A 24843-nucleotide genomic window follows, 5' to 3' on the forward strand; every position below is an offset into this window, starting at 1 on the left:
CTTTGTCTATGGTGGGTCCTCTCACCCCCCACATCTCTGGCCTGTACCCCAGCTCTTGTATGTATAAGTAAATAAATTTAAAAAAAAAAGTATGCTCCCTTTACTTAAAATTTAATATCCATTAGCATTTTTGTTACCTCTGGAATAATACAAGGACCTTAGCCCATTTTAACTCCTTTTACTCCCCTTCTGAGTAAGGGGTAACATTGTCGCTTCTTTTCTTTGTAAAGCACAAAAGATATATTATCTTTGTTTTATACCATCAATTTCCATTTGGATTTGCTGACATATTTCCTTTTCCCTTGCTCCTTATTCCTTTCTGCATCTCCAAGCTTCATTTCGGATTATTTTCCTATTTCATAAGGACACTTTTGCAAAGTCCTGTTGGAGATGACTCCTGTCTCTTCCTTCTGCCCTTTTCTTCTGCCACACTTTGCTTCCCTCTGAGTATTTTCCCTTGACCTGTATTCCAGTTCACTAATCCTCATGAGTTTATTAGCTGTGTCTAATTTGCCATTAAGTTAATCTATTAAGTTGTTCATTTCTATTATTGATTTTTTTCGCTTCTGGAATTTCAGTTGATTCTTTTTTTAAAACAGTTTTCAGACCTCTGCTTGTATCCTCCTTTTTTTTTTTTTTTTCTTATCTGGAACATACTAAGCAAAGTTATTTTATAGACTGCATCTGATCCTTGTACTATTTGGATTCTCTGTAGAATTGTTTGTCTCATCCATGTCTCACTAATTTTTTGGTCATGTTGTCTTCCTGTCATTTGCGTGATAATTTTTAAAAACCATCTCATTGTCTCTGTTTGTGTGCTGTGTATCATTTAAGAAGAATTTTAATTTGTTTCTGACTGATGACTAAGGACAGCTGACTACAGAGTCCCTTACAGCTAGTCAGGAATTTTGATGATTTGAAGTTGGATTTCAGTTGCTGTGAGGTCTGGTCTGCCCCTAGACCGTAGGCCTTCTGGATGCTGAAAGAATCTTTCCAGAGTCCTTCTCGCTTCTGGACTCATAACTTCCATTCCCCCACCCCTGAGCATCTTTTAGCTCAGGCATTTCCACTGGTGCAGACACACGTTCTTTATTTATTTATTTTTTTAAATAATAAATTTTATTGTTATATTCCCAATACAATTGCAGCCCCCCCATTCTGACCCCAATCCCTCCCCTCCCGCCCCCGCCCCCCTTAAAGTGTCTCTGGTTCATAGTTTTTTGTTGATTTTGATTTTCACTTTCTTATAGTTGTTCATTTTCCTGGTCCCTTATTTAAGTTTTCTAGATTCCTGCTATGAGTGAGACCATCCGGTATTTTTCTTTTTCTTTCTGGCTTCTTTCGCTGAGCATGATCCCTTCCAGCGCCATCCATGTTGCTGCAAATTGCATGTGTTTATCTTTTTTGAATGCTGAGTAATATTCCATGGTGTATATGGACCACATCTTCTTGATCCAGTCATCTATTTTTGGGCATTTGGGTTGTTTCCAAAGCTTAGCTATTGTAAACAGTGCTGCTGTAAACATAGGGGTGCAGGTGCTCTTTGGAATGGATGTTTCTGAGACACACGTTCTTTAAAGGATCCCCTCTCTTGCTTTCCCTCTCCTAGATCTTGACTCTGTAGTTCTTAATTATTTTAATGGCTGTGATGACAGATTTTATTTAAAGTAAAAAATAAATTTTAGTTGTACTCTGTGGAACTGTTGGTCCAAATCACCTACACTACAATGTATTTTTATAAGTATCACAAGTGACCTTAGTAGAATAATGTCCTTAATATATCATTTGTTTCTTCTCAGTATAATAAACTTCTTGTCACAATTTTAGCATATTAGGCAAAATGTATTTAAAAATATATTAAATGGGGCCTCCCTGGTGGCGCAGCTGGTTGAGACACAACCTATGAAGCTCACCATAGCCACTGCAGCACCAGTTTGATCCCTGGTCAGGGAGCTACCCACATGACGCAGCAGACCTCTCCTGCTTGACCGCTGCTCCTCTCAGCAGTGTATTTCAGTCAGTCTGCCTGTTCTATTCCCCACTCTTTCTCTGGTGAGTCCTCTTACCGCCCCCTCACCTCTGGCCTGTACCCAGTTCTTGTATGCATAAATAAATCTTTAAAAAAAGAAAAAAAGAAAAAGAAAAATATGTTAAATGGCCAGTTCATATGGTGTTCACATTATAGATGGAGAATTGATTAGAAAAATATCATATTAATTTTACTGCTTATTCATTTGGTAAATTTAGAATTTTTTGATAAGCAAAGTAGATTGATGACTCCTTATATTTAAAAAGCCTTCTTTTTAATAAACCTTAATTTAAAATGCTGATTTAAATAAACTACTTTTTATCTGAAGATTGAATAACCCGAGATTTCAGTGATGTTTCCTTACCTGTTCAATAACAACTACATTTTGAAAGTTTAGGGTTTTTATTATCTAAAATTCTTACTGCAATTCAGTTTAATCCACAAGCCTGTAATGAGCACTTATGGTGTTTAAAGTTCTCTTCTGCTTGGAGAATGAGAGTAACTGTAACCCCGAGGAGTTTGGGCTCTGGTGTGACATTAACAACTGATATCTATATTATTAGGGCAGAATGTGATCAATGGCATTACAGGGAAGGACAGACATGCTTATCAAATACTTGAATAGAAAAAGTGAGAAAGTCATGAGAAGCTATTTGTCTTTTGCAGACTAGAATCTGGAATATTTAAAAAAAATTATAAGGGTCTTTTTTATTTTACCTTCCGATTGTACTTCCCCTTGCATAGCAGTTGTAATATTTTGAAAAGCTGTGTTGCCCTGAAGATGACTGTTGAGAATTATCTCAGCAAACATAATGCTGTTGCGAGGGTGACACATCACTACCACCTTTATATAGATATATTTGTTTAGATATATCAATTTTCTTTCACATTTGTCCATGGCTTCCTGCATATTCACACATATTAAAATAATTTCATGTTTACTTTTTCAATATGTCAAGTGTCATAAGTCTTCATGACTAGAGGTTTTGGTATCTGAATTATCAGTCTATGAAGTAACTGGTCCAGAATTGAAATATTCTACTATAATAAAATACTCAAAACTCTTTCCAGTTCTCTCCATGTAGATTTTTTCTTCATTCTGCAAGCATTTGTTGTATACCTGGTGTGTATGGACTCTGTAGATTGTGGGAGATAAAAAGATAAATCTGACCTGTGTTTTAACTTCCAGTTAATCACAGTCTAGTACCGTGCTGTTCAAAAGAAATATAATCGAGTCAGCATGATTATAAATTTTCTAGTAAGCCACCTGAAAAAGTAAAAAATAGATGAAATGGATTTTAAAAATTTATTTTATTAAATCAGAATATTTCAAGATGTAACAAAATAAAAATTAGCCATGAAATTTTTATATACTTATTTTCGTACTAGGTCTTCAAAACCTTGTATATTTTATATTTATAACCCCTCACAATGTGCTCATGTCTCAAGTGCTAGGTAGCCACATGTGTCTAATGACTGTAGTTTTGCCCAGTGTAGGTCTAGAGGGTGAGAGAAACTCTTTTTTTTAAGTAATTGTTTTCTGTATAACTTAAGGAGTCACTGAAGACACCTCTGTTGACTTGCTCAAATGCAAGTGCTGGGAAGAGATTAGATTTTCAAGGAAGGTTTTACTGGAAAATGTGTCATTTGAATAATGTCTTGAACTAGAATATAAATTTGCCAGGTGAACAAAATAGGCAGAGAGAATATCGTGTGAAATTGTGATGATACATGAGTAGCATTTGTTCAGAGACTTACAGATGTTTCCCTGTGGTTCTACCAGCAGTTCTGCACCACTTCCCTGTGTTTTAAATAATCTGTCACTCACGATAGTTGTTCCTTAAGATAAGTTTCCAGAAGTGTAAATGCCGGGTCAGGCAGAATGTATCTATTCCACATGCACATGTGAAACTCAGGGCCTGTGTCTGCACCGCCCTCCGCAGATGTGCTGGTCCCAGTGCATCCTCAGCCGCTGGACTGGGAATGCCCTTCTCACCCTTCAGGGTCTCGCTTCTCCTGCCAGTTCTGCCTCATTCTGTGTGGCTGCAGCCGTCAGGGCCATGTGTGAAGTGGGGCCCTACGGCTGCCTGCTTGTGCACACCTGTGGGACTCTGCCTACTTCGTGGTTGTAGGACTGACTCATTCAGGAAGGGGTGTGGGCTCCCCTGGACTTCTTAAATTTCACTTCCATGTTTCTATCTTTGGGATTATTTCTTTATCTATTTTTGCATTCTCTGAGCTCTTTAAAAAAAAAAAAAAACCCGCCTTATGCATTCTCTGCTTCTGGGAAATTTGCTTCCACAGTATTTCTAAATCCCCCTCACCATGTATTTTTTCCTGTCCTGTCTGTGTGCTGTTATGTGTGTGTGATCTCCCTCATTCTCTATTCCACATCCTTGATTTCCCCCCGTAATTTCTCTCTTCCCAATGTCCTGTCGCATGGTATCTTGAACCCGATATTTTAGCTTATTAACTTGTTCAGCTGCATCCTTTTTGCACATCAGGCCATCCATCTATTATTTTCAGTGATTGTAGTTTTCATGCCCAGTTATTTTTTTGTTTCATTGTGGCATTTTCTTCCTGCTTTATGTCTAATATCCTTTCTTGTTGAATATGTTTATTTTAAACTTACTTTCTTTTTCCCTCTGTGGAAAGTCTGGGGTAACAGCCACCCTGGCTCATGAGGTACAGGAGGGGGTGGAGGGAGGTGCCTTCTGATTTATGCCTTGGTTGTGCTGCTCCTGCTGAGTTTAGAGACTCTAGGTGGGGCTAGTCTGGGGGAGAAGGCTTACCCACGACCCTAACCCTGTGAAACAGCTTCCCAGGCACAGCACTTTTCAAAAGCTGTTTCCCTCTGTTAAAAAGTCCTAGTCTCCTGAGTATGAAAAGAGGTGATGGGGGGAGGGGTCACCAGTGCTGTGGCATGCTGTAAACTACTTCCTACCAGCTGGCTCCCGTGCCCCCTCTATCACCCAGAGTCCCTTGACAATTCTAGGGTTGCAGGCAGTTTTCCCGCCTTGAGACTGCAAGTGTCTGTTCAAGACAATGCTGGAGAAAAAATATGCACCAAAATAACTGCAGCACACTCTGAGGCCCATCTCTGGTCGCTGCACTTGTCTACTCTGCCTGGTTTTTCACTCTAAACGGGGGTCACATTTCTCGTTGTTGACTTCAGGATTGCTAGAATGTCTGTGTATAGACCCAAAAGAATTTTTTGTTTGTTTAGTATAGGTTCATACTGTTTTTGCTGCCTGGCAGCAACTTCTTTTTAAAATAATTAACATGACTGATTTTATATATAAGATAATTTACGTTCAATAAAATATAGATTTAATTTATACTTCTGTGTGTGAGAGGTTTTTATTATCCCCTTTATGTTGAGGTGTTCCCATAGTACTGCCTTAATACCTAAAATGTCATTATAAATTAGTGATAGGATAAAGTATAGTTGTTAATGCCTCACCATTCCCTCTTTGGTTCTTTTAGGTTGTTTGCTGTGTTTAAGTATTACGATATTCAGTGCCCTCAAATTGGATCTCAAAATCTATACTAGCCTGTGTGTTCTTTCTATACACTGTTTTTAGTAAGAGTTTTGGTTTCATTTGCTGATTTATTATGAAAAATTACATCATACACACCGTATCTATGCATATTGAATGAATAACAATTTTAGGAAAAAAATAAGTATTATGATACTAAAATAAATATCACTATGGATAAGCTGGTTTCCATTGGTGGGATCATTTTCTAGGATGGATTTGCAGAATAGGTTAAGTATATAAATAGGTCAAAAGCATTTTTGATTCTTATATATGCAGATGAAAGCCTGGAACATAATAGTGATTCAAATAATATTTATTAGGTGAGAGAATATTGTAAAAATTGCTTTCCTGTGTGGTTGTACCAATTTTCATTCCCATTGGCAATGAGACATTGTCCAATCCCCATACCATCTTACACTTAAAATATTTTGATGATTTGTTTGTAATCAGAAAAATTCTGCCTTTTTCTTGGGGAAAAAATGCTAAAGGATGATGTAACCAAGGTCTCTTTATTTTCACCTGTTGGGTAAATGGATATGTGTTCTTGCAGGACTGAATTTGCTCTTAAAGAAATCATGTCCTCTGGAGGTGTTGAAGATGACATCCCACAGGGAGAGAGGAAAACAGTTACAGATTTTTGTTATCTTCTGGATAAATCTAAGCAGCTGTTCAATGGCTTAAGGTCAGTGGATTCCTGATGCCTTCAACTTTCCTCTAGTTTTGTATTTCCCCTCCCAAGGCTGATGTGTAATACATTTCTGAAAATTATGGCTATTATCTTAAGTGCATATCTGTACTAGAAGAGATCATGCTTTTTTTTTTTTTTCTTCTGTTTCTTCATTTTCAGGTAAAAAAATAGAAAGGGAGGACAACATTGTTTTATTCAAGTTGAAAAGAGCTGTTTTGTTAAATGGTTTTATATAGATGACTCCACATCCTACTCGATTTGCTTCTGATTTTACAAATTGGGACGCTGTTGTCCAGAAGCCTAAATAGGGTTATTTATGCAAGTGGATGTATGTGCTCTCTCGTTGCATTTCTGTACACTTGTTTACATTTGCTTCTTTTTTAAAATTCAGTTTTATGTTTAATTTTAAAGATGTTATTTTATTTTTGTGTAGAAGAGCTGAGGTGTAGGCCAGAGGTGCAAGGATTCAACAGACACAGACTGGGGAGCAGAACAGGCAGATCTACCGAAATACACTGCTAAGGGGAGCAGCAGGTGAAACAGGAGAGGTCTACTGTGCCATATGTGGGTCAGCTCCCTGGCCGGGGATCAAACTTAGGCCATAGTGGTGGTAGTGCTGAGACTTAACCCCTAGGCCACCAGGGAGACCCCTGTGTTTCTTTTTTCAGACTTTCTCTTAGGATAAAATAGCCACTGAGTAAAATAATGATGGCATGTTCTAGATGGTGTTATTTTTACTCTAGTTGTGCATGCCCTGAGCAGATTGGTAGCAGAGATTGTATGCACTTTTCTTAAAATGTATACTTGATTCCTGTGTGTGGTGGGTAAATAATTTCCTACCATTTTGTTTCATGTAAGTGATTTACCCTATAATTCAGTTATTGAGATTCTTTGGATATTGGCTTACTTCAGACTGAAAGCTTCATTAGCTTAGTCTCAGTCACAAATGAATTCATGCTGTAAGTAAAATCTAAGGAGAAGCATAAATTATTTTTGAAGTTTTATATGGGAGTAAATAGCTGCAAAGATAGTGAGTTATTTTTAATGTACAATTCATTTCTGGGTAGAAATGCTATCTTTTTCTTATATGTTTTATAATTTCATTTTGTATCCCTAGGCTTGGAACCATACAGGCAGAGCTTATTTTTTTTTTTTTTTTTTGTTTACACATACCAACCTATATATACATTTATTTTTTAATTTATATATTTTTACATCATTCTTCATTTTTGTACAATGTATGTTTTCTCATCTTGGTTATAGTCCCCATGAAATTCCCATCACCAACTCACCCGTGTTCCATCACCATAGTCTTTTAACCATAGTTTTTTTGAAGGAAAACTTTTATAAGAACATCATGCAGACTATTCCATGGAACAAATTATATCACCACCCTCCTCGGGCACAGGTAGTGGTAGAGAACCATGTGCTTTTTAAGAGGAAAGAACCAGGTGACACTTCACCTCCATTTAGGAAATGGAAGCCTGAAATTCAGAAAGTGCAAGCCAACTGATTTTGGATGTCTATATCTGATGAAGAGGGGAAAACTGCAAGGCAGAGACTCACTGTACTTAATTACACATATTCCTACAGAAGTAAGGCAGCCATAGTGAGCTCCATGGACTGGGATGGACTAGTTGATGCTTCGATCTGGAAAGATCATGAACATAACAGAAACCAACAAGGGGACATTTTATCTTCTTCTTTTTTTTTTTTTTTTTTGCAACCTCCCCATTTTGACCCCAATCCCTCCCCTCCCGCCACCCCCCTCCCAAAAGTGTCTCTGGTTCATAGATATTTGTTGATTTTGATTTTCACTTTCTTATAGTTATTCATTTTCCTGGTCCCTTATTTAAGTTTTCTAGATTCCTGCTATGAGTGAGACCATCCGGTATTTTTCTTTTTCTTTCTGGCTTATTTCGCTGAGCATGATCCCTTCCAGCGCCATCCATGTTGCTGCAAATTGCATGTGTTTATCTTTTTTGAATGCTGAGTAATATTCCATGGTGTATATGTACCACATCTTCTTGATCCAGTCATCTATTTTTGGGCATTTGGGCTGTTTCCAAAGCTTAGCTATTGTAAACAGTGCTGCTATAAACATAGGGGTGCAGGTGTTCTTTGGAATTAATGTTTCTGTGTCCTTTGGGTAAATACCTAGGAGTGGAATTGCTGGATCATGTGGAAGCTCTATGTTTAGTAGGTCCAGAAATCTCCACACAGCAGGCAGAGCTTATTTTTATAGAAGTTAATTGATCTTATTCTCAGTGAAATAAGCCAGATAGATAAAGAAAAATAATGTATGGTCTCTCTTTTAGGAGGAATGTAGAGGATCCAAATAAGGGATCAGGAAAATAAAGAGTAAATATAATAAAGTAAATATCAAAATTAACAAACAACTATAAACCAGAGACATTCTACAGGGGGGATGAGGGGAGTAGGATCAAAACAGGGGTGGGAAGAGCACAAGGGACTATGGTGATGGTACACGGGTGAATTGGTGGTAGGAATTTTGCAGGGACTGTAACCGAGATGAGAAAGCACACATTGTACAGAAATGAAGAATGATATAAAAAATATTCACAAAAGAATTTAATTGATCTTTTAAAAAAGCTTTTGCAATGTTAAATATACTACAAGACCATCAGATGAATCCTCCATGAACATGCTGTCTAAACCTACCCTTTCAGTCCCTCCCTTATCCCAACAGTGATAGTGATAAGTGGGATTTGCTTGTGATGTCTTCCTACATTAAAATGAAATGTCCCTTGGGGCCTCCCCGGTGGCGCAGCAGTTGAGCACTGGGTTGCGAAGCTGCCCACAGCCTCTGCAACGCTGGTTCGATTCCCAGCTGCTCCCCGGCCACCAGAGGAGGGTTCCACGTGGCGCGCAGACCTCTCCTGCCGCCCGCTGCTCCCCTCAGCAGTGTACTTCGGTCCCTCTGCCTACTCTGCTCCCTGCTCTGGCTCTGGTGAATTCTCTCACCCTCCCGCGCTTCTGACTGTACCCAGTGCTTGTATAAATAAATAAATAAATCTTAAAAAAAAAAAAATAACCATCCCTTAAAAAAAAAAAAAAAAGAAAAAGAAAAAGAAATGTCCCTAAGAGCCGGCCCAAGTTTGTCACTCCTCTCATTCCTGAGACAGGGACTGGCCATTGCAGGTGCTTCGCTAACATTTGTTAATTGAAGGCATCCCCAAAACTTGGTTTTTGACTCCTACTCTCAGCTATTTCCTATTTTGTACAACAGAAAAGATCTTTTAAGACAGTCTTTTCTTTTGCTTTATGGATAAATTGCATCCTTTTTTTTTTTTAAAGATTTATTTATTTTTATTTATTTATTTGAAGATTTATTTATTTATTTATACAAGCACTGGGTACAGTCAGAAGCGCGGGAGGGTGAGAGAACTCACCAGAGCCAGAGCGGGGAGCAGAGCAGGCAGAAGGACGAAAGTACACTGCTGAGGGGAGCAGCGGGCGGCAGAAGAGGTCTGTGCGCCATGTGGGATCCTCCTCCGGTGATCAGGAGCAGCCGGGGATCGAACCGGCACTGCAGAGGCCGCGGGCAGCCTCGCAACCCAGTGCTCAACCGCTGCGCCACCGGGGAGGCCCTAAATTGCATCCTTATATAAATAATTATAATTTTAAAAATTGACTCCCAAAAAGCTAAGGTTTTAAGTCTTTTTTTTTTTCTATTTTGTTTTAGTTATTTTGCAACTTTTGGCTGTTATTAATATGACTGTGAACATTTGTGTACAAGTGTTGTGTGGACATGTTTTCAGTTCTCTTGAGAATATACCTAGGAATAGAATTTCTGGGTCTTTTTTTTTTTTAAGATTAATTAATTTATTTATATAAGCACTGGGTACAGTCAGAAGCACAGGAGGGTAAGAGAATTCACCAGAGCCAGAGGGGAGAGCAGAACAGGCAGATTGACGAAGTACACTGCTGAGGGGAGCAGCGGGCGGCAGGAGAGGTCTTTGTGCCATGTGGGACCCTGGCCCAGTGGCCGGGGATTGAACCGGCGCTTCCAGAGGCTGCAGGCAGCTTTGCAACTCAGCGCTCAACCGCTGCGCCATGGGGGAGGCCCAAATATCTGGGTCTTATGGTAACTCTATGTTTATAACCTTCTGAGACTTTACTAGACTGTTCTTCAAAGAAGCTACACCAAGCAGTGTATGGGGATTTCACTTTCTCCGTGTCCTCACCCACACTTGCTATATTCTGTCTTTTTGATGAGAGCCATCCTTGTGGGTGTGAAGTGGTATCTCATTGTGGTTTTGATTTGCATTGCCCTAATGACTAATAATTTATTATTAGTTGGTGGGGTACCTCTATCAGTTTAGTTGTTAAAACTTGAAACTTTACCAAGTTCAAGATTTAATTCTTTTGACACTCATTCTTTGAAATAGTCAATATATAAAGACACATGTACCCCTGACTTGCAATTGCCCCTCTTAGTTTAAGTCATAATTCTGTCAGTAGACACATACACACACACACACACACACACACACACATATAACTTGCAGGTATCATAATTTCCTTGCTACCTGAAAATCATTATGTGCTATACTCATATATTGATTGTCTCCCAGTTGGGAAGTAGTACTTTCCTAAAGTGCTGTTTGAAAATTTGACAAAACTAGTAATAATGATTTGACATGGAAGAGCAGATAAGCAAATCCATCGGGGATTTATTTTCACTACTTTGTGTGACATACCTTCTTCAATTTAAATAAACCTCATTTGTTTTGACAAAAAAATTATCTGATAAGTCAAGTGTATATATTCCCTGAATGCTTTTGGGCTTTTGTTGGAGAGGTGTGAGGCTAATAGTACGTCTGTAGTTTACTGAGACATTTCTACTTTGACCCTCCTTTTTATTTTCATTTTTAAAGAAAATTTGTTTTATGCTCACAAATGGAATAATGTAGAGCTATTGGGTTGCTTGAAAAACATAGAAAAAATACATTGTGACTTTTCTGATAACCTAATATTAGAGATTTTGGTGGAAATATAAATGAAAAATTACCCATTATATATATATATATAATTCATGAAAAAAATGCAAAAATGGTATAATTTACATAATCTTGTTTTATCAAAAATTCTATTAAGGGCCTCCCTGGTGGCATAGGGGTTAAAGTTCCAGCACTGTCAAGCTCTCACCAGGCACTACACTATGAGTTTGATTTCCGGCCAGGGAGCTGACCCACATGGCACAGCAGACCTCTCCTGCCTCGCCCGCTGCTCCCCTCAACATTGTATTTCAGTAGATCCCCTGTTCTGCTCCCCATTCTGTCTCTGTTGAATCCTGTCACCCCCTCACCTCTGTCCTATACCCAAGTTCTTGTATGCATAAATAAATAAAAATAAATCTTTAAAAAATTTTCAATTAAATCTATGTTATGTACAATTGCCATATTAACTTTTAGTGGGAACTGTTTACTCTTAGGACCCAGTTTGGTCTCTTTCTTCTGAGGGACTGGATTTTCTCCCCACGTCTGGCACACTGAGGGTGTGTAGTTTCTGTGCCTGCTTATATAAATGAAAGTGTTTTGTTCACTGTTAGATTTTGATTGGTGAGTCATTGGAAAGGCCTCACTACTCCTCAGTTCTAGGGGTGCTCATTGACGTTCCCCACAGTGGCAGGTTGAGAGTTCAAAGCTTCTCCACACTGCTTCCCCAGTCTTCTTCAAAGGAGCTCTTTGAGATATGTGAATTAAACCTCTCTGCACTTTTAAGTATTGGTATAGTTTTTGAGTATTTCTCCTGAAAGAAGGGTTTTCTTTGGGAATACTTAAAACTCTTAGTCTGAAGAAAAAAACAGAACCTTAGTGCTTACAGAGAAGAAATATATTGGTAGAGGTTCTGGACGAGCATTGGACCTTGAAGAAGTGGGGTGCAGTGGGAATCCAGCTGGAATAGCATCTGCCTTTAGCACTGCACCCGCTCTCCTGCACTCCTTTCACTGCTGGCCTTATCTTGTTGCTCGCCTTCCTTTGTGTTTTATCTTTCTTCAGTTTGAAAGCCGGTTTTCCAATTTATTATAGATGTATAATATTCTCGCAGAAAAGTACACATATTATAAATAGACCAAGGGACACATCCATGTATCTTGTGCAAAATAAAGCGTCCAGCCCTCAGCAGCCCCTGAGGTGCCCTCACATTGGACTTTTTCATTCTTTGTGAGAAGGACAAAAAAGTGTATGTCAGTACCGAAAAGGCTTCATATTTTCTGTATAGTATCTTGTTTGGGACGTAACAGTTCTCTTTTTACTCTTGAAGGTATGTCTTTCCACCTTACATTCAGCCATTCATCCAATTTATCAGAGTCTTTTCATTTTCCCGGCTGTGAACATCTTAATGGAGTATTTTTCTTGACTAAAAATACCTTCTAATAATATGTGCATAATAAATAAGCTCTTCTTTCCACTCACTGTGTAAGAAAACATAGTCCAGAGAATGAGAAATGAATAAAATGAATGGTGTTTTGCTTATAATAGCTCTTGCATGTAGTTACAGTAGTAATGAAGTGAGAATAATGTTAGAAATAGCTTTGAGTACTGTCAGGAAATGATCAAAAGCCCAAGTGCTTGCAGGGTTCTGGTTGCCATGGTGACTAAGGCTGCTGAAGCAGAATGGAATATTTGGTGGGATTATGTAAGGCAGCACCTTGAGACACGTATGTGAGACACACAGCTGTGTCCCCCAGCGATATCCAGCTTTGGGTGCTTTGCAGCAACAGAGGCCTCAAAGTCATGAATTATTTGACTCCAAAGGAGCAAATACATAAAGCCAAATAAGCCTTAGAGGCTGTAAATGTAGCCACATTTACAGAGAAATACACCAAAATGAAGTGTAATGACCTTAGATAAAAGTAATTACTGAAATATTTTTTTTTTTTTATAGAGGCATGCTTTATTTATTTAGTTTGTTTGTTTGTTTGTTTATACATGCACTGGGTACAGTCAGAAGCGCGGGAGGGTGAGAGAATTCACCAGAGCCAGAGCGGGGAGCAGAGCAGGCAGAAGGACCGAAGTACACTGCTGAGGGGAGCAGCGGGCGGCAGGAGAGGTCTGCGCGTCATGTGGGACCCTCCTCCGGTGACCGGGGAGCAGCCGGGGATCGAACCGGCGCCGCAGAGGCCGCGGGCAGCTTCGCAACCCAGCGCTCAACCACTGCGCCACCGGGGAGGCCCTGAAATAATTTTTATTAAATATGCTCCTAATATTCAAATCAAAGAAGAACTTGTCTGTAATGCGTCCTTTAAAGCTCTATGTTTAGAAAAAAATATATAAAGCTCTATGTTTAGGATGTCCTTGCTTCGAAATATGGAGGGATAACTGAACAGTTCACAGCTTGCTCCAAGGGTCTTCCCCTTTCCTGTGAGGGTCTTCCCCTTTCCTCACATTTGCCTTCTTATCTCCCTCTCTTTTTCTTCCCTTCCCTCTTTCTTCACTTTCAAAAAGTCCATACCTTGCTTAAGGCACGTTCTACAGGCTGCTAAGTGAATGGGGTGTGTTATTTCAGGGGTTGTACCCTGAACTGTTTTCCAAGGGCAGCATGTGCTTTCATCTTCCACGGCTTACCTCTCAGCACTGGGCTTGCATTTGAGGTAGGCCGCCGTCAGAGCGCAGAAGATGCCATGATTTGTGTGCCTAAGAGACTGACTAATACAAATATAATGTGAGCCACAGCTGTGGTTTTAAACTACCTTGTGGCCACATTAAGAAAATGTAAAAAGAAACAAGTTAAATTAATTTTAATGCTGTATTTGATCCAAGATATCCAAAATATTTAGTTCAACATAATTAATAAGGAAAAACAACTGAGTTCTTTTTCATACTCTGAAATACACTGGATATTTTATTCTTACCCACATTTTAGTTTATATTTATCATATTTCAAGTACTTGGTAGCCACATGTGGCTTTTACCTCAGGCAAAATTCCTCCTCCTACTTTTAACTTCAGTTCTCGAAATAGTCCACTGTGCTTTCTAGTGAATATACATTGACTGTTTTGGGGTTCTCCTTTCAGGGCCACCAGATGTCCCCACTTGTTCTTCCTGTCTCTCTGGTGCAAGGGTCTTTGCTCTCACTTCTTTGGGCTGTTGGTGATTTGTCTTCATCCAGCAGTATTTTGGAACTTTAGGGGTACATCACTTGTTAGATTCATTTACTAGGCCTGTCTCAACAAAATACTGCAGACTGGATGGTTTAAATGACAGATTTATTGTCTCACAGTTCTGAAGGCTGCAAGCCCAACGTCAAGGTGTCAGCAGAGCTGGTCTCTTTCAAGGCCTCTCTCGTTAGCTTGCAGGGGCTGTGTCCATGCTATGTCCTCGGGGGGTCACCCCTGTGTGCACCTGCACCCTGGCGTCTCTCTGGATGTCCTGACCTCTTCTTACAAGGACACAGACCACATTGGATGAGGATCCCTCCCTCAAGGCCATCTTGTCGTCACTTAATGGCTGCTTTAACAGCCCTGCCCCAACTACAGTCACATTCTGTGGCTCCAGGGGTTAGGCCGTCACCTATGAATGTTAGGAGGGCACAGCTCAGCCCATTACACTTACTTTTGCTGTGAAAATGTTGTCTGTGGATTTTTGGTTTTGTTCTTTAATTGTTCGGTCTGGTTTTACAATGTATTTGAGTAGATTCAAAGCTATGTTGCTATCATTTCCCCAGAATCCAGAGAATCAGCTGTTTGAATGCTATACCAAAATCTTAAACAATTAAATAGATCGGTATGTTTCTCATTACTTCTTTTTAACTAACAAAGCTCAGTGTGACCTGGTCTTATAAGTTAGTTCTCTCTGAGATCTGAATTGTCAGGCCTGACTAGAAACAAAGGTAGGGCATCTTCCCACTCTGCTGCCAGGGGAGCCAGGCCATGGATCGCTTGGTTGGAACAGGGTATTTGTGGTTAGTTTTTTATGATCCTCTAGGAAGACTGTAAAGAGAGAAAAACAAAAAGAGGTATTTTAAGAACCTTGCAGAATTCATTAAATCCTCAAAATAGCCTCATTAGTATCTTGGTTTTCTTCTTTTATTAAGAATTTACTTATTTATGCATACAAGAACTGGGATGTAGGCCAAAGGTGCAGGGGAATGAGAGTATTTGCCAGAGACAGAGTGGGGAGCAGAACAGGCAGATCAACTGAATACACTGCTGAGGGGAGCAGCGGGTGAGACAGGAGAGGTCTGCTGTGCCATGTGGGTAGCTCCCTGGCCGGGAATCAAACTCATGTTGTAGTGGCTGCTGATAGCTTCATAGTGCTGAGACTTCACCCCTTGGGCCACCAGGGAAACCCTAGTGTCTCCTTGGTTTTCTTGATTTTGCATATGAGAGGACCAAAGGTTTGGCAGGTGAAGTAATAACCTGTGTTAATATGACAGACTGTAATTTGGGAAACGATACTTGAGAGTTTTCCCTCAGTGTAAGTATATAGGTGTAAAGACCCCAACTCTCACAGGGCGGCTCTGATAGTCCCTCTTGGAGGAGTAACCTGGGCAAACGCCTCACCCTGGGAACCATGGCAGATGCGCCTGTCGCCTTGCTTTCATCACCTGTGTGCTCAGAGGGCCCATCGAGAGAGTGCCTTTGAGTGTCCTCAGACCTCCAAGATGGCCAGTGCTGTTTGTGGGACAAGGAAGGTACAAGGCACCAGGCATTTAAAATTTGGCAATCTCTTTTTCTATGAGCAAGCTGCTGTTCGAACACGGTTATTAATAGCTATTTCTAACGATAGGAATTTTTATACTTCCCCTGGAGCTGCTTCACAGGAGGAGGAGATGCCTTCCGTAGCTTTGACTTGGATTTGACGTGGCATGTCTAAATCCACACTAGAGGTGATTATTAAGCTTTTCATATTCATGAACCATCATTAGGAAGGGAACAAGGTACTAAATGCCTTCTGTGGGTCAGCACCGGGGCAGGATACAGAGGTAGAAAGGAGACGTCTACCTGCAAGCTGGCCAGGCCCTCCAGCACCTTCCCTCTCTCTAAAAAAGCTTTGTTCCTTCATCAGTCAGTGGAGATTCGGTATTCTCTATATATCTGTCCTTAGTGGCGTCACTCAGCCATAATAGTCTGTGTACTTTCAAACTCACAGTTCCACTCCTAAACTTAAACTTAAAAAACAGATATACCAGTGGGTTACAAAAGGAATACTGGTGCTAAAGCAAGGACATGCTCAAGTGGTTTTTGCAAGTCAGAAACACAGCTTTGTCTGGTAGAACATGATCCCAGAAGCACGCATGGGGCAGAGCTGTCCCTATAATAGTGCCCGCTCTGTGTAAATAAGGTGTGTGATGGGGCATTGGGAGCCTTCTTCCAAGAAGTTGAATTGTTTCTTCATCTTTGACCACAGCTTTGTTGGAAACCAACAGCATCCCAAGACTCGGAGAGCAGAATGAACTCCCAAAATAGAACTTTATGGATGTTGACTCAAAATCTAGGCTGTTTTTCCAAAGGATAGAGAGGATTCACTGGCCACCAGTTCCCTGGCAACTCAAGCTCTGCTCTCATTTGAGAGTGAGCAAGCGCACACGCATGAGACAGAGACAGAGAGAGATAGAGAGAGAGTGTGTGTGCGTGTGTGTGTGTGTGAGTGTGTGTGCACACATCTGCACCTACTTACTGAACATTTAAGGACCAGAGTAAGGAAAGAAAAGCTAATAAAAGATTGGAAGAACAAAGAGAAGAGAGTTACCTGTTGGTGGGAGCTGGGGAACAGCATCTTGCCATAGAGGCCAGGTGGGAGAGCTAAGGAGTGTCTGTTGGGTTTGGATGTTGAGTGTAGGTAGGCGTCAGTGAATGATCTCAGCTAATTCAGGTTAGTAAAGATGGTTGCTTCATAGAAACTTGGAAGCAATTTCCTGACTTCTCAATATTACATTTGAAACATCTCTGAGATTCACATTGAATCATTTGTACCACACTTCTTCCTACCATAGTCTTCTGATTTCTATTAATAGAGCTGAGGATTTTTTAAAAGAGACATTAGTGTCGTATTTTCACTTTCCTATAAAGCCTTAGAAAAAGAATAGGAGCAGCCAATTTATAACATAGGTGCCTTTGCACAATATGAAATATAAGGCCATTTAGCTTATGGGATAATTCTCAGAACCCCATTTAATTTAATTCTATGGATCATTAATTCCCATCTTTACTGACAGTAATAATAACCAAGTGATATATTCAGATCTTCAGGCCAGAGTCAAGCTCTGAATAGTAGAAGAATTTATGTAAAACTCTTTATAAAGCATCTTAGTTAATTTAGAGTCTCATCATAACTTGTGATGTTTCATTGGAAAGGGTGTTGGGCCTCCCTGGTGGCGCAAGGGGTTAAGTCTCAGCACTATGAAGCTATCAGCAGCCTCTGCAGCACAAGTTCTATCCCGGCCAGGGAGCTGACCCACATGGCACAGCAGACCTCTCCTGTCTCACCTGCTGCTCCCCTCAGCAGTGTATTTCAGTGGATCCACCTGTTCTGCTCCCCACTCTGTCTCTGGTGAATCCTCTCACCCCCACACCTCTGGCCTACACCCCAGTTCTTGTATCCATAAATAAATAAATCTTTAAAAATACATATATGTATATTGCAGCTTATTACCAGGAGCCTTATTCTAGCCTTTCAGATCACCTTTTATGTACTTTTAGGCCTCATACAAGATTTCCTTTCCCTAAAATCCTTTTTACTGAACATGTGAAATTATCTAATCATGTAATAAAACACTGCCTTAGCAGCATGTATTACTGAGGTTTATTAAATCTGTCAGTTTTGGAAACTCAAAGGACCTTGAGGCAAACAGTAACCTGAAGAGTTTACACAGTATCTTTAAAGAAGCACTTGAGTTGCCAGTTCTCATGAAGTTCATGCTGCTGCCTAGTGTTTTTATAGGATAATACGGTCTTTCTAGCGGCAGCTACTTGATGTCTTCAAGATTCTAGCAGCAACTTCAGTTTTAAAAGATCTGGCTAGCTCTTCCTAATGCAACCTCTTACTAGAGTTCCTTTGATCCTTTGACATAAAAAAAGATGAAAACTTGCAATATATGGAAACCAGTAGCTATAGTTAACCTATTTCTGTAATCTGAAATGAGTTTCTATTTATCATAGGATAATGGAAATGAATTTTTAAAATGCAATTATTAGCTCATTTTTTACTATGTGTGCATGAAAAGTTGGGGTAGAGAGACCTTTGCTTTTTTTGCTCATTGTTTTAACATCTGCTATGGAAATGCAAAGCTCTCCCTCAATCAATTCCACTTACAGAAGTTTTCCTTTTATTCACATCACTTAACTATTCAGATTTATTACTATTTAGTTGTTTATTACAGCATTTTTATACAGGGAAAAACTAGAAACAATATAACTGTCCATCAGAGGTAATTGGTTAAGTAAATTGGTTATAATACTCTATTACACATAATAAATATTGATATAATTTTATTTTTACATAGAAGAACTGGGGTGTAGGCCAGAAGTACAGGGGGCTGAGAGGATTCATCAGAGACAGAGTGGGGAGCAAAACAGGTGTATTGACACTGCTGAGGGGAGCAGCGGGCAAGACAGGAGAGGTCGGCTGCGCCATATGTGGGTCAGCTCCCTGGCCAGGGATCGAACTTGGGCCCTGATGGTGATAACACTGAGACTTAACCCCTTGGCCACCAGGGAGGCCCAATATAATTTTATGTTGCATTAAAGAAACCTGATATATTACTAAATTTAAAAGGCAATGCACCAAACATTATATATAGTTTTATCCCATTTCTGTTAAAAAAAAAATCCACATACATACGTAAGTATGCATATATAATACATTCATGATAATGGTTATTTCTGGGGATTAGAATTGAGGGGAGAAAAGACTATAAAGCTTTAAATGTGTTGTAGTATTTTTTGTTGTTGTTTGTTTTTTTGAGATTTATTTATACAAGAACCAGGGTATAGGCCAGATGTGTGGGAGGGTGAGAGGATTCACCAGAGCCAGAGTGGGGAACAGAACAGGCAGACAGACCAAAAGCATTGCTGAGGGGAGCAGCAGGCAAGACCGGAGAGGTCTGCTACGCTACTTGGGATTCTCGCCGGCCAGCCGGGATCAAACCTGTGCTGCAGAGGCTGCAGACAGCTTCAGTGTGGCGGTCAACCGCCTGCGCCACCAGGGAAGCCCTGTAGTATTTTTGTTTTCCAAGAGACTGGTGTTATTTTTAAATTTTCGAAAGAAAGAAATATAAGCTCTTTGTGAGAGACAAATAAAAATCATCCCCTCCCCTGTGTCTGTGCCCGTGTGGGCACCTCTTGCTGTGACTCTGGGCTTGGTAGTGTTCAAGAAGGACTTGAGCGGTGCACATTAGAGCTACCCTGCTTCTTGGGGTCCTTGAAGTCCCCCTCATGTTAACAGATCCACTCTAGCCCACTGGGTGAAGAGAAGCCTTGGAACCCAGCATCCTAGCTCCCGGCCAGGCATCTGTTGGACACCCACCAGTCCAGATGAGGGGTCCGTCACTGGGTGCTGTCTATAGGTACACGGTGAGGTCTGGCGTGTGTGCCTCTCCTGTGTGAGTTTTTAATTTAAATCATGTAATACTTAAAAATGACGTAGAACAGTGTCGTAGGATTAACTTTCTCTGGGCTTCTGAGTTGGATCTGTTTTTTTCTGGGTTTTGTGGTCAGTCACCTTTCCTTAGTTTTTTCTTTTATTTTGGTAGAGTATATCCTCAAGCAGCTTTTCAAAAATGGGTGCCTCTGAGTCCTTCCATGTTAGAAAATGTCATTATTTCCCCTCATCCTTACTAGAACTTTAAAGTCAGTTTTCCTTCTTCATTTTAAAATGAAGACTGGTGTTAGTCTGATTCTTATAACCTTGTGATTTACTCCTCCCGTTCGGAAGTTTGATAAAGATGGCTCATTTTTCATTCATCCAATTTGTTAATTGATAGATCCTTAATTTGTATTTCCTCTTTTCAATATTTGCTGTAATCTTGTTACTCTTTCATTGATCTTTTCTCTTTTATGTTCCATCTCATTTATGAGGAGGGGAGAGTCATTGACTTTCCAGAAGATTTCCTCAGCATTATTTTATAGCTCTTCTAATATTTACTTCAGTCATCATAATTTTTAACTTGCAGCCTCTGTCTTTGTTCTGGGTTCATTTTCACATTGAATCTTATCCTTATTTTTGAGTGTGGTAATTCTGAGGATGCTAGTTTAAATTTTGCTGATTTTTTTAAATCCTGTTCTCTGAATTGCCTGTGTTTATCTCATTGCATACTTTCCTTCAATGTCTAGTAATTTCTTCTTCAAGAATGACAATAAGGGCCTCCCCTGGTGGCGCAGGCTGTTGAGTGCCGCGCTGTGAAGCTGTCCACGGCCTCTGCAGCGCCAGTTTGATCCTGGCCGGCCGGTGAGGGTCCCAAATTGCGAAGCAGACCTCTCCTGTCTCGCCCGCTGCTCCCCTCAGCAGTGTATTTCATCAGTCTGCCTGTTCTGTTCCCCTCTCTGTCTCTGGTGAATCCTCTCACCTTCCTGCGCATCTGGCCTGTACCCCAGGTTTGGTATGGATAAATAAATAAATCTTTAAAAAGAAAAAAAAAGAATGACATAATAAAACGTCTGAACAAGAGTCCTGTATACTTAGACTGGGTTTATTGATTGAGAGATTTGCTTTAGGCTAAGCAGATTTGCTTTAAACTAATCTTATTCTGGGTCCACTCCTACCCCAGCCAATAGAATGAGTTTACCCAGTTTCTTTAGTGCAAAACTCTGTCTTTCCTCCTCTTTCCTTCTGGCTCTCTCCTTCACTCTCTCACTTCTTCTCTGCCCCGGAAAGAGAAACCTTTGACTACCCAGTTATTTTGCATTGGTGGGGTGAGGTGGGAGTGGGGTATTTTTGGTTGACCTCTCTATTTGAAACATTTTTCATGTATTTTTTCTTTTGTGACTTCTCTGGCTGGGCTCTTCCTTGGCTGTACCCTTTTTATGTGTTTTCTAGGTTCCAGCTTTCTCTGCTCTGTTATGTCAATCACTGGGTGATACTTTCAGGATGGTCGGAGACCCTTTGGCCTCAGCTTATACGTGCTGGCTCCTGTTGGATTCCACCACTGGGCGGGGTCAGCAGATTAGGGGTAAAAGGAAAGTGGTATTTCCTTACCCCATCTGTATGTTCCAGAACTGTATCCTTCTGCTCCATGAGAGCTCATGAAAAACAAAGCAGCAACAAAAGCAAAAAATGGATCAGTAAAAATGTGAGGCAGCTCATGAGCTGGGATAAGAAGCATACCACACTGTAATCAGAGATCATTGTTCCTTTATAGAACAAATGACCTGACAGTTAAACGCTCACAAATTTAATGGACAGTCTGATTCCATTTAGCTTCCATGTACCAGTAGCCATTACTCAGTTTTTTTGAGACATGTTCTCTCTCTTTTAGACTTTATTACAGATACCTTTAGTTTATTGGCTTTCTAGATAGCAGAATCCTGAGATTCTTTCCCCTGATCTGTTTTGTGGCACTGAAAGAATGGACTTGGTACTACCTTCCTGTCTTCACAGACTTGAAGGAAAAGATTTTGCCCTGAGGGTGAAACTCAGTCTTTAATGGGATGTATAGCTATCATTTATCGATAGGATCTTTTACAGTTATGCGTTCGTATTGTTTTCTTTAATCTTCCATGGTCTGGAATTTGTGTCTTTTTCCCTTTTCCTTTTCAACCCTGCTTGCAGCTAATTCTTAGTTTTGAGTCTGTCATTTTCTCGTATTTTGTTAAGTGCAGCTCATGGCGGCAGGACTGGCAGCACATTATTTCCTGGCCTCTTTGTATAAACTCAGTGGTCACATTGTCTGCTTCTCAGGCACCTGCAGGTACATGCAGTTTTGCCACAGTCTTCTGTAGATGCCGTCATATCTTCAGCCTGCAGTAACAGTTCTTTGCTGCTCAGTGCCCACGCCAGTGTCATACGTGCTCTGTCTCTGTCACTTCTGGTATCCGTGTCTGTACTGGCCTTCCTAAGTAAGTCATCTGTAAAAATTCCAAAATTGTAGTACCTTACTGTAATAGAGATTACTTTCTAGCTCCCAAGTGAGTTACAAGTTGTATGCAATTTTGAGGCTCCATAAATGTGCCTTACTCTGTGTTCCAGGCTGAGCAGCAGCCCTGTCTTGGTGTTAGGTCAAAGGGAAAAGTGAAAATGATGAATCATGTATCATCTCTTAAATAATTTTCTCAGACCTGGTGTAGCCAACTTAAAATTACATATCATTGACCAAAGTGAGTTCCGCAACTAGGCACAGTGTTCGTGTGGTAGGGAAATAGTTGTCTCTAAGGGATGTGTTCCAAGTTACCCGGTCTAGGGACAGGCATGTATAGTTTTTCTTTTGGGGATAGTTCTAGAATAATTGAGAACAGTTCTACCACCTACACACCCACTTCTAGATATATTGCCAACAGCAGTGTTTTTCAAACTGCTGAATTCTTCACTGAAGATAAACATTTAGAAGTTAACAGTTTATAAGTGAGTGCAACTGACATCACCCAGAGAAGGGAAGAGAGTGTTAGAATCTACAAGGAGATGAAGAATGAGATGAAGAGTTAGGAGGAAGAGTAGGAAAGAATGTGTCCTAGATCCTGGTGATAGGATTATTTCTGCTCCAAAATTAAAACTTTTAAAAAAGAAAGCCTGAATGCACATGTTTTCTTTTTTTTTTAAAGCTTTTTTTTTTTTTTTTTTTTTTTTTGGTTAAGATTAATTTATTTATTTATACAAGCACTGGGTACAGTCAGAGGCACGGGAGGGTGAGAGAATTTACCAGAGCCAGAGCGGAGAGTAGAACAGGCAGACTGACAAAGTACACTGCTGAGGGGAGAGCAGCGGGCGGCAGGAGAGGTCTGCGCGCCATGTGGGACCCTCGCCGGTGGCCGGGGATCAAACCGGCTCTGCAGAGACTGCGGGCAGCTTCACAACCCAGTGCTCAACCGCTATGCCACCAGGGAGGCTCTGAATGCACATGTTTTCAATCTGTCCAATTTGTATCTAATAAGACTTAACCTCCAGATAGCCTAAGAGCTTTAAAATTAATGTATGTTTATTTGTTACACAGAGATTTGCCACAATATGGACAGAAGCAGTGGCAGTCCTATTTTGGAAGAACTTTTGATGTTTACACCAAACTCTGGAAATTCCAGCAGCAGCATCGGTAAAGGAATTTTACAGTTAAATGAGTGTGAAGAAAGTCCATTTTTTATCAGTCATAGATTTGACCTTTACTATCTCAGTGCTTTTTAATATGTTTCATCTGTATGATCCAAATGAAAACAAATTGATTTTTTTCCTATTTAAGGTTTTAAAATATAATGTTTCTTACCTGATTTTTAAAGATAATCTGATATCTGAAATGGTTCAAGTTAACTCTAACGTAGGTGGACTGATTCATGATTTCATTCTAAAACAGGTGTTATCTAATGACTAAAGCTATTTGGGAGATACTGCTTCTAATTTTCATATATAAAGCTCAAAGAAGTTTCTTTTTATATTTCAACTTGCTTTAAATAGACTTTTAATAAATGCTTTTGGAATTTAATTGAATGATTATGTTGAAATCTCATGAAAAATTTATGAGTTTTGCTAAATTGGGTGGTATTTTATCCTATGGAACTTACATATTTGGTTATTTTTGAAATTTATAGTCTCATTTCTATGTTCTTATTTCCTATATAAAACAGACAAGTCTTGGATAATCGGTATGGCTTGAAGCGGTGGCAAATAGGGGAAATTGCTTCTAAGATTGGGCAGCTATACTACCATTATTAGTAAGTGAATTGCAAATGAAAAAAATAAAGTGTTTTCCTGGTTTAAATACAGCATGCACAAGTATGCACAGTGTACTTACTAACTAGGAGGGAAAGCTAATGTGTTACACGCGAAACCCTAATAGTTCATGTCGTGTTGATCAAGGCAGCATCCTGAAATGTCCTTTCATAATCAAAGTGACACTCTGTCCTTCAAAAGCTCACCTTCCAAACAATTCATTTGTTCAGACTCACTTATAAAGGAGCCTGAGTTTGGTCTTAGAGAAATGATAAATACTAAATAAATTTATAGTTCTTATAGCTTACTTAATTCTTAATTCTATACAGAGACGTGTCATAACTTGTATGTTTGAGTTTTTAAACACATTTAAAACACATACTTGTGGGATATGTCTAAAAAGTTACACGAAGGATAGAATGATTCTGTTGATTATATTCTTAGAGCAGTAGCATGTATATAGTCCCACCCACGAGTCAAAGAAATAAGAGAGCTCTGTTTGGAAGAGTCTAAATCTTATTATCACGAGGTGACATCAGTTATCCCATAGAATGGTCTGGACCATTTATAGTTTTAATAGGCCAGAAAACTCCTTTTTCTTCCTGTCGTTTGGCATGCCAGCCCACATTGCCACCACGAAAACCTCTCTCTGTTGGGTAGAATGTTTTCTTGAGAAGTCCCTTGTAAAACTGGAAATTTTTAATGGAGAACTGATTTCATTTGAAGATTAATATGGATTAGTCCATTTCTGAGTCTTGTGAGAGA

The 24843-nt window shown here is 39.8% G+C and overlaps 1 protein-coding gene across 1 annotated transcript in view; it reads left to right on the forward strand.

The window, feature by feature from the left end:
- Window positions 1-24843, forward strand: part of SCAI (suppressor of cancer cell invasion) — a 123707-nt gene that overhangs the window by 53153 nt on the left and 45711 nt on the right. The window contains exons 3-5 of the mRNA XM_037491844.1: window positions 6122-6253; window positions 23372-23467; window positions 23994-24080. Of these exons, the coding sequence (XP_037347741.1) occupies window positions 6122-6253; window positions 23372-23467; window positions 23994-24080 (315 nt within the window). The remainder of the gene's footprint in view (window positions 1-6121; window positions 6254-23371; window positions 23468-23993; window positions 24081-24843) is intronic.

The sequence above is a fragment of the Talpa occidentalis genome, unplaced genomic scaffold (genome assembly GCF_014898055.3).
Source record: "Talpa occidentalis isolate TD23 unplaced genomic scaffold, MPIMG_talOcc4v2.1 talOcc4.7, whole genome shotgun sequence".
Lineage (NCBI taxonomy): Eukaryota > Metazoa > Chordata > Mammalia > Eulipotyphla > Talpidae > Talpa > Talpa occidentalis.